This window comes from Mustela lutreola, chromosome 4 (genome assembly GCF_030435805.1).
Source record: "Mustela lutreola isolate mMusLut2 chromosome 4, mMusLut2.pri, whole genome shotgun sequence".
NCBI lineage: Eukaryota > Metazoa > Chordata > Mammalia > Carnivora > Mustelidae > Mustela > Mustela lutreola.
The window spans coordinates 158042573-158057481 of NC_081293.1; the positions used below are offsets into that span (position 1 = coordinate 158042573).

A 14909-nucleotide genomic window follows, 5' to 3' on the forward strand; every position below is an offset into this window, starting at 1 on the left:
TGGGGGCAGTGCTTGTAGTCAGACCAAATGTCTGCCCCCAGCCCACGGATGGGGCTGCAGTTGGACTTGTGTGTGTAGTTATCTCCCCACGGCAGGAGTCACTTTAGAGCAGTGCTGGCCCCCATCAGAGCTGCTTGCACACTGCCAGGCTTAGGGTACCACTTTGGATAGGCTCTAGCCAAGACTGTATTAGAGGGGGAATTTGGAGGGACTACAGGAGAACATGGGGGCAGAATGTGCAGTGTTAGCAAGGTTTTCACAGGTCTGTTGTGAGAAGAGAACTGGGGCTACTTTTAAAAAACTTCTGCCACAAGGCTGGAGGGAGCGAGTTCTCAGGAGAGCATGGCGGCAAGGTGCATGGTGCTAGAAAGGTCCAGAGGGGTTGTCCAAAAAAAGCACACAGGGCAGAGCAAGCAGTGTTAGCAAGTTAGGTAGTGAATACTGGCATCACACTGGTTCCTGCAGGTGTCTGTGTGTGTCTAGGCTGGAGGCAGGGGAGTAAAATGGTGCCGACAAGCTCTTCAGTTCCTGGAGGAGTCCCTGAATGATTCTTGCCCCTCCAACACATGCTCTGAGTAAGTAAACAAGTCTCCCTCCTGTATACACCAGATGTTTTCCAAACTTCTCCTTCTATGCTGTATTTCCAGGACTGTTGTGTATCTTTTTAAGGGCAAGGACTCCCTTTCCTAACCACCATCTAGTTCTCCCAAAATTAAGTCCACTGATTTTTTAAAGTTCCAAGTGTTAAGCCCTGCTGATTGTAAGAATTCATGAAATTTGGCTCCTCTGGTTTTCAAAGCCAAATATCATGGCGATTCCTCTCCCCCATGCAAGTTCCCCATATCTGGGGTGCCTGATGTGAGGCTTGGTTTCCCTCCTCTCTTTCAGTCTGCAGTATCTCTCCCTCCTGTAGATAGTCCCTGTGGGTCCACTTAGCTCCCAAATACATCTCTGCCTTTCTTGCTCACTTTGATGAGGTGGCTTCTCTTCATTTAGCTGTGGAATCTGTTCTGCCCATCTTTGGGTCTTTTTCTGGTTTATTTACACTGATGTGGGTGTTTTCTAGTTGTATCCATGGGATAGGTATCCACTCTGCCATCTTCCCCAGAAATTTGCTACTGGACAGTTTTAAACTGGAGGACAAAGAGCTCACTTGTATGTTCCAAAAGAAGATTTAGCTGCTGTTTTGAGAAGAGTGTGAAGGGGAGGCCAGTTGGAAATATCCCAATAGACTCAGTAAGTGAAGTGAAGGGTCTGAACTAAGGCAGGGGAGATGGAAGGGAAAGTATGCATAAGAAAGAGTTTAGAGGAGTGCCTGGCTGGCTCAGTCAGTAGAGCATGTGACTCTTGATCTCAGGGTCCTGAGTTTAAGCCCCACATTTGGCATGGAGACTACTTTAAAAAAAAAAAAAAAATAGGAAAGAGTTAAGAGAAGAGACTCTTAAGTCCATAAGTAAAAACCAACTTCCAACAACTTTGCTTCCAAGACCCACTTCCCCAGGGCTCCTTGGGGGAGGCCTAATTCTCAGGCCAAGCTCCCACCACAGTCCAGAGCCTGCCTGCCAAACAGCACAGGAAGTGCCAACCAGCTCTCCCCAGAGCAGCTGGCATCAATTACCCAGCACTCGGCTGGGGTAAGTCAGGAGTTTCAGATACCAGCCTGGTCAGAAATCCTATACTAAAACAAAGACAGACTTGCAGCCCTGCCAGCACTCAACATAAGTGGCTGGTGGGGGTCTATGGGAGGCAGCCAGGGAGCAGGCTGGTGAGCACCATCCACGGAAGCAGCTGTGGGCCTGGGAGCCTTGCCCGCTCCCTGATTACAGGGCCTCTCCATCATCATAACCAATAGCTACCAATCAATGGGCATCTAGAGTGAGCTAGGTTCTTACATTCTTCATCCTATTGAATTCTCCCAATGCGACAAAGAAGGAATTGCCAACCCATTTACAAATGCAGAACCTGAGGTTCAAAGAGATTCATGATCTTTCCCACAGTCACAGGAACAGAACAGGCCAGCATTGGGCCTAGAGCCCAAGTCTCCTGCATCACGTTCCTTTCCACCTACCATCCTGGCCTGGGAGAGTTAACCATCTAAAAAGGGCCTAGAAATTAGGGACTCACGTGCAAAGCCATCACAAGTGACACACTAAATCCTAAAATATGATACTGGTTGAAAAGATGGGAGAATTTGTAGGTCCACCATGGATTCATTGAAAATAACTATACAGCATCAGCACACCAGTGCCCAAGGACACAAAAGTGAATGAACGCCTTTTGGCAGGAAATGCCAAATTTGAAAGAAAGCAGAAGATTGAGGTCACAATTACAGCTTTTCAAAGAACACTATATACAAGTGTTTGATGAAACCAGACTTAGAGTTGGTTATTAGTATTATCTTCATGATAATATTATTGTAGAAATATATCATCATTATGGATATGTATCATGAATATAATAATAACACAAAAATAATATTATAACAAACATTTATACAGAATTTACTATGTACCAGGTACTGTTTGAAGTTCTTGATGTACATTAACTCATTTAATCCTCTAACACCCCAGGAGACAGGTAATGTAATTATCTCCATTTAACAGAGGAGCACATTGAGAAAGGGTAAGTAACTTGTTCAAGATCACACAGCTAATAAACTATGAAGCAAAAATTCAAACCAAGGTAGTCAAATTCCAGAATCCATGCTCTTAACCTCCGTTAAGAGCTTCTCAAATCCAGCAAGCATTTATTAAGCAGAACCCATGATAGATGCTCCCATAACTATAAATCTATTATCACATTTATGGTTCATAATAAACAAATCTAGGAACATGAATTGAAGCCATGAAGGCTTCCTATACCATCAGAATAAACCCAAACCTACTGACAAACATATCCTTGGAAATCTCCACTCATTTGCCCCATTTCCCACGAGGATTTGATATCATCAAAGTGGAATGGGTGGAAGGCCCAGGCATAGACAGTCTCTTGCCTTTGATTCCCTCCTTGATCCTAGCTCAGTCATCAAACTCACTGTGAATCAGAATTACCACACAAAATTATACACACACAATCTAGGCTACTTAACTCCAAGAATAATTTTAACTCTCTAATAGTCTTTTTTTTTTTTAAGATTTTTCCTGTTTATTTATTTGACAGAGAGAGAGAGATAGCAAGTAGGCAGAGAGGCAGGCAAAGAGAGAAGGGGGAAGCAGGCTCCCTACTGAGCAGAGAGCCCAATGTGGGCCTTGATAACAGGCCCCTGGCATCATGACCCGAGCTGAAGGCAGAGACTTAACCCACTGAGCCACCCAGGCACCCAACTCTCTACTAGTCTTACATCCAATTTACCCTGCTTTGTTCTGAACTCTGCAAAGCATCTTTCACCAGAAATCCAGTGAACCTCATTTAGCCATTCCCCTGCACCTTCCCACTCTGGGTAAGTTATGGTGGACCTTAGGACTCAAGGTTCACCTCCTTCTTGAGTGGCAGGAACCACAGAGATTGCCTTACTCAACCAGTTCATTTACAGATGGAGAAACTGATGCCCATGTTAAGCGACTCACACAGGATGAAAGAGCAAGGTGGTAAGAAACTCACCCCAACTCTCAATTCTGAGTCCAGAATTGGGCATTTTCCCCTCATGGTTCCCCCACTCTTCCACAGTGTCTGGTTCATGCTATATTTGGCAAATATTTATTAACTTCCAATAGTAATAGTGCTATAGACTGAGTGTGTCCCCCCAAAATTCATATGTTGAACACTAATCTCCAATGTGATGGTGTTAGAAAGTGGGGCCTTTGGAAGGTAAGTAGGTCATGAGGGTGGAGCCCTCAGAAATAGGATTAGCACCCTTTTAAAGAGACCCAGAGAGGTCCCTTGACCCTTCTGTCATGTGAGGACACAGCAAGAAAATGGCCATCTATGAACCAGGAAGTAGGCCCTCAACAGACACCAAATCCACTGGTGCCTTCCCAGCCTCCAGAACTATGCGAAGTCATGTTGTTAAGCCACCAGGTCTGCAGTTTTCTGTTACAGCAACCCAAATGGACTAAGACAACACCTAGGAACTCTACTTGCATTTTATCTCATTTAACATCCCAACCCAGCAAGGTAGATACTATTTATCGTGTCTACTTATAGCTTACGACACGGAACTTTAGCCATGTGTTGTCACCTCTCTAAGATCACAACAAAAGGAAGATGTGGTTCAGAATATGAAACCCGGTGTCTAACTCCAGAGCTTGTCATATTCTGCACTCAAATAAGTCCAATTTAACCATCCTGCTCCCCTTTTCCTTCTATGTCCCAGGACAGATCCACAGGCCTGGCTCAGAAGGTCATTCCTACAATTCTGGAACTACTCCAATTTCCCCATGGCCCCAGGTGGATTCTGCCAGATCCATGGAAGCTAGGTAGACATTCCAGGTACACTGTATGGCCCAGGGAAGGGCATCAGTCCATGATACGGCAGAGGGGTGCCCAGTGCACACTTTGCTCTTGTTCCCGTGCTGGGGATCAGCACGGTTGTTCTTCCTAGTGTTCACTCCCACACCAGCACAGACAGACCCACCACTGAGCCTGCCACAGGGTACCCACCAACCCTCAGGATCATACACCACCGACCTGCATCCACTCCCGGCCACAGCCAGCTGTAGGCAACGGCCTGATTTCAGATAAAGGGAAGGGACACTGAGCAAAGACACACAGTGTGACCGGCAGGCACTGTGTGTGGCACCTCACTCTCCATGCTGTGGTTTACCCACAAGGAAGGTGGTACTATCTCATCTGTTCTAAGAAGGAAACTGAGGCTCAGAGAAGCTAACTGACTTGCCTGGCCAGGACAATAAGTCTTTGCGTGACTCCCAAAGCCCAGGGTTTCTCACTACAAATGCAACCTCCCCACTGACACCCATCCCTAAAACTGTGTACTCCTGCTGCTAGCGGACAATCAGAACCCCATCGTGAGAGCCTCATTCCTCAAGCCACAGATACAGCTGCACTTTGTTGCAGTATAAATGCTGGGAAGAGGGGTGCACAAATTTTAACCAGTATGAAGTCTTCCTTAATAATAAGAAGCATTTGAATGGCATTTTAGAGTTAAAGCAATTTTTTCTCACATAACTTCACCTGATCCTCACTACAGCTCCATATCTAAGACTCACACTGCATTTCACATACAAGAAGCGGAGGCTCAGAGAATGATTTGCCCTAGAGGCACAGTGGGTCGGGGCGATGGGTGCCAGAGCAGAGATGGCAAGGCCCAGGCAGCACGACCTCTCGTTCCACATACCCCTTCCCCTCACTCTGCTCCAGCCTTCTCAGAGGTGGGAAGAGGAGGGAATTAGGGCCATGGGTACTGGGAGGTGGCTGTAGAGTATTTTGCCTTGGATCCTTATTCAATTCTTTGCTCCCTACTGTCACCCCCAACCAAGCAGGCAATATCCAAAGGTCTTGCCTCCACCCAGACAGACAGCAGGCAGATGAAGAGACAGGACACTCAGCCAAGAGACCCCAGAGACCACACTGGACTGAGAAAATCCTGAGCCATATGCACCAAGGGAGGACAGGGGCCCTCTACGCCTGGGCTGGAGAGTGGGCCCCATCCCCAGGGCATACAGCCAAGTCACCCTGGCTCGTTTCCCACAGACCCCTGCCCACCCCAGAAGCCCTGTGATAGAAGCATCCACCAGCAGACCTTCTCCACTTAGCATGGGCTCCCAGCTCCGACAATCCAAGGCCAGAACAGGAACCCTCACTCCCAGCCCCCTGGGCCTCTACTGTCTAGGGGCCCCTTATGTTTCCTCCTCTGGGACAACCCTACAGAGAGGAACATAGGGGCAAGGGAGCCAGTGGCAGTTGCCACAGGAAACACATCCCTCTGTTAGCAACACTGCTTCAGTACAGGCCTAGAATTTTCCACACCACCAGATTCATTCTTGAAGGAAGCAGCTTCTTTGCCATACACCCCAGCAACTTCACATCCTCCCAGTCCATGGCTTCACCCATTTTCTTCAACACCCTAGAGGTCATCACTGAGGGGAGAAAGGAAGTGAGGGCCCTCCTGGAGCTCCATTTTCTCATCTGTAGAGTAAGTGGTAAGGAGTACCAAAAGAGACTAAGTGAGACCCACTCAGGTAGCTTTAAAAAAAAAAAAAAAAAAGTGCTTTTGTTTTTTGCAGACATACCTCAGTTTGTGGAGAAGGCTCTGTGCTTATATTTTAGGCAGCCTCACGGGAAACGTAAAAATCTGTGCATGTCCTTAATAAAACCCAAATAGATATCCAAGCCCCAAAAGACCAGGAAAGTTCCTCTGGAAAACACGAATACTGCACTCCCCCCACACCCATTTGTTCCATACTCAAATGCTAGTTCACAAGTACCTCACCAGGGTCAAATTACGCTTGAACTTCAACATACAGCTTGAATTAATACTAATCATTATAATCACTTGCTACAGTTGAAAATTCAATGGTTTCCTAGGGATGGAACTCTCAAAGCACAAATGCTGGACGACAGTTGGGGCTTTCTGGTATAGCACATGTTCAACTTTATAGTCCTATTTCCAAGACGTCTTGATCACACATCTGATTTCATGACCTGAGAAAGTTCTATAAAGAGGACATAAGAACATTTGCATCATGACATGTGGAATGATGAGGCTGAAGAGAAACCCTGGTGGGAAGCAGATCAGCAACCCCTGTTTCTTCAACCTGATATTCCCCCCAGGAGCAGCCCTGCCCCACCTGTGACAATGCTCCAACACTGGCTGGTTTTGCCCCAGCCTGGGCTGGTCCAGCAGACATGGCAAACTCCCTGGTCTCTCTTCATAAGGATGACAGGCTGGTTCCAAGGTGTATGCAGAAATAAAGTCCACTGTGGGAGGCAGCATGGTGTAAGGCAAACCCTGGGCTGAGGGGCCACAGCAGATGTGGTTTGAAGCCAACTCCGCTACTTCCTAGCTTGTGACTTCCAGCAAATTAGTCCCTCTCAGAGTCTCTCAGGGGTTTTTCTCCTAAAATAGGGCCATAACATATAGCTTCCAGAATTACAAAAAGTGATCAAATGAGCTGAGTAAAGCACCTAGATCAGAGCCTGGTCCAAACCGCACAGCTACGTTCGATATATGGCAGCACCTGTTCTCACTGCAGCCTTGACCATTAATGTCCCAGAGGTCCCAAAGCCAGGGAAAAGGCTTGTTTAAGAGCCCCAGGCTTCCATGTCAGAGGGAATTCTCATAGTTTTTCTCCATGGGGGTGTTGCTGGTGTTTAGGGAAACTCCCCATTGTGAAGAGCTGTACCTCACTCTGTAAAACATTGAACTCCTCTGCACTCTGCTCACTGTCTCTAGAGCTTGTTCATAGCCACACTCCATGCAACTACCAAAAGCACACCATATACATCCAAACACCCCCTAGGGTATACCACCCCCATGGAGAACCACAGCTGAAGCCTTCTCCCTGCCAGTCTGAACCAGAAGTCGATGCCTCCCCTTAGAGCAAAAATGTCCATTCAACAGAGAGTTTTGTCAGTAGCCCTCCAAATTTTATTCTATTTTTTTTAAGCCCTCCAAATGTTATTCTTTTTTTTCTTTTTATTCATTTACTTGACACACAGAGAGAGAAATCACAAGTAGGCAGAGAGGCAGGCAGAGAGAGAGGGGGAAGCAGGCTCTCTACCAAGCCAATAGCCCGATGCGGGACTCGACCCCAGGACACCAAGACCATGACCCAAGCGGAAGGCAGAGGCCCAACCCACTGAGCCACCCAGGTGCCCCAAATTTTATTCTTGACCTTATCACAGGGTGGGTCACATTTCCCCTCCTACAGAACTCCTAAGACCTCCACTGTCCTCATCAGCTTCCCCTAGTAAGAATCTTTTGAGTTGCCAGTACATAACATGAATTCTTTTAGTAAAGTTCCTTGACCTAGAAATTCCGCATTTATTAATTTAGACTAGAATAGGAGGTGGTTCCAAAGACAATGTCAGACACTTTTGAAAAGAAACAATCTGGGAGCCACCAGGATCTCATCAAGAATCTTCTCTCACATGGTGAGAGGGGGGCTGTCTACCTAATCCACCCTGCAGAAACCATGTGACTAGTTAGTGTAGGGGCCAAGGCAGAGCACCCCAAAAATGAGCTACTTTTGCATGCAGATTATTTTGAGCTGAAAACAATCAAGGCCCAAAAGACTTAGAAAGAAACTTTGGCCTTCCCCCAAATAAAAGAATTTAGAGGACCTGCTCCAGGAAGAGAGCCAGAGATAACTACAGTATTATATCAACTAGGGATGATAGACAGGAAGGAACTTAGCAAAGTCTGTTTGTTAAAATTCCTCTCTACGCCCCATTGTTTCTGAATGGCTCAGCAAACATCTGTTTGTAAAAACGTTTACTCTTTCCCATCTTCTTGTGAATTGCTATCCTTCCCTTTGAAGTTTCAGACCCTACCTCCTTCTCCTCAGTTCAGGATGACATATATATCTCATTTTGTCTGACTGTCTTTGGAATCTCATGTCTGTATGGATTCCCAGTATGTACATAATTAAATTTTATTTTCTTCTGTTCATCTGTCTCATGTCAGTTTGATTCTTAGTTCAGCTAGAAACATCTTAAATGGTAGAGAAAATTTTTTTCTCCCTAACACTGGCAACCATGAGCGTGGACTACAAGATATCTGTATGTTTCAAAGCAAGTCTTAACTGCCACATGCTGATGTTGCAGGAATATGAGTCCTCCTATCTGAAAAAAATATTTGTAATATACATGATCACTCACAAGTTATGTGTGTATATATATACATACACACACACACACACACACACACACACACACAGAGGAAGTAGGGAGAAAGGCCCTTGAATATGTGGAGGTTAGAGGTTATCAATGTACCACACAACTAAAAATCCACATATAACTTAGATTCCCTAAAAACTTAACTAGTAATATCCTACTGTTGACTGAAAGCTTTACTGATAGGATAAAGTTGATTAACTTACATTTTGTATGTTATATGTACAACATAATATAGTCTTACAATAAAGTAAGCTAGAGAAAAGAAAATGTTATCAGAAAAATCATAAGGAAGAGAAAATATATTTTACAGTACTGAACTCTATTTACTGGGAAAAAAACTCCATGTATAAGTAGACTAGTGCAGTTCAAAACTATGTTGTTCAAGGGTCACCTGGATATGTATATAGGTGTATATATATACACACACAGAGACACATACATATGCATTGGGGCACTTGGATGGCTAGTCAGTAATGTGTCTGACTCTTGATCTCAGCTCAGGTCTTGATCTCAGGGTCATGAGTTCAATCCCCATCTTGGGCTCCATGCCCAACCAACTTAAAAGAAAAAATGGGGCGCCTGGGTGGCTCAGTGGGTTAAGCCGCTGCCTTCGGCTCAGGTCATGATCTCAGGGTCCTGGGATCGAGTCCCGCATCGGGCTCTCTGCTCCGCAGGGAGCCTGCTTCCCTCTCTCTCTCTCTGTCTGCCTCTCCATCTACTTGTGATTTCTCTGTCAAATAAATAAATAAATAAATAAAATCTAAAAAAAAAAAAAAAAGAAAAAATGACATATGCATGTATAATGTATATTACTGATATATATTAATTATATAATTATGTGATTGATTGATATACAGTAATTGTATGTTATATCATTAATATACAGCATTATACTTACATATTATCTATCATTAATATATTAATTATATGTATAATTAACATGTATTATACACTATAAATTTAAAGTACCCGCAAATTAAAATGAATGATAAATAACTCAGAAGAAAAACATATAGACAAAGGAAATAAAAATACAATTTTACAAAAGAAATGAAATAACATGGAATTGAGATACTTCTGTCCAACTCTCAAACCAGCAACTTTTTTTGAAATTATAAGTATCTGGTACTCATGAGAGTCTATGAGCAGCTTGATAAACTGCTGGTAGGAGTGTAAGTAGGTATTTCCAGAGATTAGTTGAGCAATAAATGTATTTTTTTAAATCCCTAAAAATATACATAGTCTTGGACCAAGCAATTATACTTCTAGAAATGTATTCTCAAAAGTATTTATGGATGTTCTCTAAGATTTAGTCCTTTTTTATTATTATGAAAAATGAAAAAAATCAAGACACTAAATATAACCAACAATAGGAGATTGATTAAACAAATGCTTTACATATAACATGAAGCAAAGCTAATAAGATGTTAAATAGATTACCAAATATTACCATTGCATTTTGTTTTAAAAAGTATATATACCAAAAAGTACTAGGAGTATATAAAGATACATTAATAATTTTCAGCATTGGCTGATAAAATCACAAGTGATTTTCTTCTTCCTTTTTGATTATCTGTGTTTTCTCAAATGTCTATATTGGCCTAAAAGTTCTAAAATATCTCTAAAGTCAAATACAAGTTTCTACTTAGTAAAAAGTCATATATGGACCCATCACATCACTTCAAGAGTACGAATTCCTTGAATACCAGGTTCTAAGTCTGATTTATCTTCATCAACTACCCCCATGATATTAACTTAGGGCCTTGAATAAAGACAATTGCCACTTACTGAAGGAGCACCATGTGCCAGGTGTTGTGCTAAATTTTGTCTTTTAATATAGTAAAATTCAGGGGTGCCCGGATGGTTCAGTGGGTTAAAGCCTCTGCCTTCAGTTCCGGTCATGATCCCATCATGTGGGATCGAGCTCCATATCAGGCTCTCTGCTCAGCAGGGAGCCTGCTTCCTCCTCTCTCTCTGCCTGCCTCTCTGCCTACTTGTGATCTCTGTCAAATAAATAAAAATCTTTAAAATATATATATATATAAATTCAGTAAGCACTTTTCGAAAGAAGGAGGGAAGGGGGACAGATGGAAAGGAATAACTGAATAAATGTTCAAAGATCTGAAATAAGTTGGCAGCTCTCTCACCAGGAAGTGACCAGCTCACTTTTGAGGTCCCTTATAACTTGCAGGCCATACCAATGTGCCAAATCATTTCTCCTAGTGAAGACCGGAGTAAAAGGACGGAAGGGGTTAGGAGGAGAAAGACCACACTAGAAACCTGGGTTTTAGAAGCCACACGTTTTAGAAGATCTCAGAGGGAACTACCAAGTAAAGCTTTAAAAATCACTTTTAGAAGGTTTCTTACCAGATTCAAGAAAACTAACATTAACATGACAATGACCTGTTAATGAATCCCTTTGTCCCTGGCAAGGTTAAATTCATTTTCACAAAAACTCCCAAGCAGTCACCATCACCATTAGAGGATGAAAGATAAATTAGACATAGTTTCATAGGCACCTAAATAAGTAACTCAGGTCAGAGTGTGAGCTCTCACAAAGAACAATGAGGCCAAGGGGGTGCTGAGGGGCAACTTCTTTCTGATGGGGAAGGACAGGACCGGAGGTGGCCAGTGAGAGACAGGAGAGATGAGATTTCTCAAAGCAGAGTTAGGGAAATGGCATTCCTGGCTGAACAGAGCAAAGGCTCTGAGGGCTGGGATCTGGTTAAAGGCAAGTAATGATGAGTATGGGGAAGATAGGCATTTGAAGTGACAGTTGAGGCAGGAAACCCTAGCTCAAGCCAGAATGGGGAGCCTTGGGAAGCAGGCTAAGGAGTTCAGAGTTAATTCTGAAAGGAACGTGTTCAGTCCATGGCCCAGAAATCTTGGGCCACTTCATTAAAAGGAACAAAGTATTCAAAAAATGAGCTCCTCTCCATGGGTACCTTCTTGCCCCTGGCAATTTCCTGCTGCAATGGCAAGCAGAGGCAGCCCACCAAAAAGCAAATTAACATACCACCTGATTTTCAAAGGTTTTGGGGTTGAGTTCAGATTTAAAGCCATAGTGAGCAGAGCATACCCAGAAGTAGAAATGCTGGAGTAGCTCCTTGGCACCTGGCTTTGCCCTGTTTCTCCAAACTCTGACCTCCAGAAAGGAAGCCTCCCTGGTTTTGTCCACCTCCTGGGAAGATGAGGGGCCAATCTCTGGCCAGTTCTTTCAAAACAGTGCAGAGCATGGGACCAGTAGTGAAAGCATCCAGAACTGTACTCTTAAAATTCAGCCTCCACAGGGTCAGCCCGCTAGTCCCGCTACCTCTAATAGCCCTTCTGGTACTCCTCTTGGTAACAGGTTTCAGAAGCGAAGAAAACAGAGAGCCACGGCGAGTCCAGAGGACAGGGGACCCCTTTTGCTCAAACATTTCAGTAACATGATCCATCCCTCCCTGCCTGGATTCCGTGCCTGTCTGACTGGTTCTCTCTTCCCCTCTCCCTCTCCCTCCCTTCTTACATACATCCCAACTTTCCTCCCCTGCCTTTCTCTGTGCCCCTTTCTCCTCTAAACTTTTGTAAAAAACCGTCCTTCAGGGTGTCTCTGACTCTGTCTCTGTGTATCTGTCTCTTTCAGCTTCTGCGTCTCTTGTTTCTGTCACTATCCCCACCTCTCTGTCATTCTATTAGTCTCTGTCTCTGTTTCTGACCTGATATCTAGGTGTTTCCACAATGTCTCTGTGTATCTGTCTCAGTTTCTACGGTGTCCACGTCTTTCTGTCGCTCTCTGACTTCCCTCTTTTAGTATTTCTAGATCCATCTCTCCCTTTCTCTGCCTCCATCCCTGTCTCTATCTCTCCTCTCTGATTTACGTTGCTAAAGTCGCAGCAAGGAAATGGAGCTGTTCAGAAAGGGGTAACCCTGAAAACCAGCTCCAGCAGGCTGCCGGGTCAGAGCGGTGGGAGCGACACCGCGGGGACAGCCCCGGGCGCGGCGACCCCCCACTCACGCGGCTCCCTGACCCTGTCACCGCTCCCCGGGGCTCCCCTCGCGAGAGCCCCGGGGCCCCGCGGGACCCCTGACCACCTCCCGCCCCACTTAGGAAGGACCCTCGCAGCCAGGGGAAAGGAACCAGGAGTCGGACAGAGGGTACGAAGTTCTCACCGATGGTGAAGCTGTAGCCATCGATGCTGAAAGTAGCGCTCCGGCATTTTTTGAAGCCCTCTTTCCTGTTGCTGGCGTCCGTCATGGCTCGGCCGGCGGCGTCCCGGGGTTCCCCGCGGCGCAGCGCGCAACCCCGCGCCCTCGCCCCGCGCTCGGCGATGTCCCCTCCCCCGGCCGCGCTGCGCACGGTCCCCGCCGCCCAGCCGCCTGCCGCCTGCAAGCCCGAAGCGTCGGCTGCGGGCGCTGTGGCTGCAAGTCCGCCGAGGCTTTAGACACACCGAGCGATCAGCGCGCGGCGCCACTGCCCCATCCCCGGTGCCAAGTTCCAGATAGGGCGCGTGGAGCGCTAGGAAAGGGAGGCGACGCGCGCCCCAGCGTGGGGACGGGGGCTGAGCGGGTGCCGAAATCTCTGTCTTTTCTACCCTACTCTCTGTGAGCGCCGAAGCCAGCGCGCTCGCCTGTTTTCTCTCTCCACTTCGCCTTCCCCTCTCTGGGGGCTGGTGGGCTTTGGGGACTCAAGGGAATGGCTCCGATTTGGCGTCGTGCTTCTTCTAGACGTTTTCTCTGGCAGGCAGCAGAGCTCCCAAACAGCACATCAACAGATGGGAAAGCAAACATCTAAGCCGGTCAGATGCTGCCAAAGTTTACTCCAAACAAGGAAGTCAGGAAAATCGCCACGCCCACTTCCTCCCAGCAGATGTCCCCTCGACTAGCCAGGGGCCCCAGAAGATTACTGCGCAGCAGTCCCTCACTAGAGCTGATTATCAAAGCAACCCATATTTGTAGCCACGTGCTTTCACACAGAGGCTCGAATGTATTCGATTTACAACCGTGTTCTAGCCCATTCCTCAGGGCACGTCCCAGCTCTCTCCAGTAAGGCTTTGCCAAATAACTGACTCCTGGTATTTAGGGAGGTAAGAGATTTTACCGGTCCTACAGCTAATCCTCTTGTTACAGATGAGGAAACTGAGCCTCAGAGAGGCTTGATTAAGGTCCTACAGATAGAAAGTGGCAGCGGTTAGACACAGTATCACTTTCTGACACCGATCCCTGGCCCTTCTAGTACCCGAAATGACCAGCTAACAGTTACTGAGGATTTAGAGTTGCACTGTTCTATGTCAGGGACTAGGGAGCTCACATGAATAGACCAGAGCCCAGTCTCTCGGTGGAGTCCACCCAGTGTCACATGTAGAATGACAGTGCTATGCTCAAACTATTGGGAGACTACAATTAATTTAACTTCATTTGCTGTGATGGGATTTGACACAATTAATAAACCCTTATCAGTCAGAGAGGCAAACAAGTATATTTAGAGAGTCAATCAGGTTTATTCCTAATTGGTTCCAGTTGAGTTGAGGGAGCAGTGGGTCCACATGACTTTAGAACCTAATTAAAATTAGAAACCCTCTCCAAAAAAAGGCACATATACACACATGTGCAGTGTTCTACACACAATTTCAGGAGACTCATAAAACCCTCAAGCCCCCAGGTTAATGAATGTCTCAGGGAACTGAATCTCTTTCAATTAACCATATACTTTCAGAGACATAGGTGTTTCTTTCTTTATGTCAGATGTCTTGGAACTTCAGTTATAAATTATCTCAGGAAAGACCTAGACACCTAGACCCACATTCATATTGATAGTATCCTTAGATCAATAGCAAGATTAATTGTTCCACAAGGCAACAGGTGACAAGGACCTCATGTCACACATAATGACACATTTCTTCTTGGAAGCCAGGGGTTGCTTTGACTCTAAGATACTCCTTGAGACCACAAGTGGTTACAACATGAAAGCATCAAAAGGGCTCTACAGACAGACAGACAGACTTGGGTCTGAAATCTGATTCCACCATTTACCAGCTATGCGACCATGAGAAAGACGCTAGACCTTCATGAGTCTTGCTTTCCTCATCTTATCATGAGGATTAAGTGAGAGGATGAAACCCAGACATACAGTG

At 45.5% G+C, this 14909-nt stretch overlaps 1 protein-coding gene across 7 annotated transcripts in view; it reads right to left on the minus strand.

Moving 5' to 3' along the window:
• PDE1C (phosphodiesterase 1C) overlaps positions 1–13095 on the minus strand; it is a 523080-nt gene extending 509985 nt beyond the window's left edge. For 4 of the 7 annotated variants that reach the window (XM_059171511.1, XM_059171505.1, XM_059171510.1 and 1 more), the window contains exon 1: positions 12949–13094. In XM_059171511.1, coding sequence (XP_059027494.1) covers positions 12949–13033 — 85 coding nt within the window. In that variant the 5' untranslated portion in view covers positions 13034–13094. Of the gene's footprint in view, positions 1–12948 lie in introns of all 7 variants that reach the window. The other 3 variants (XM_059171502.1, XM_059171503.1, XM_059171504.1) reach the window with 1 other exon arrangement.
• Between the last annotated feature and the right edge of the window lie 1814 nt (positions 13096–14909).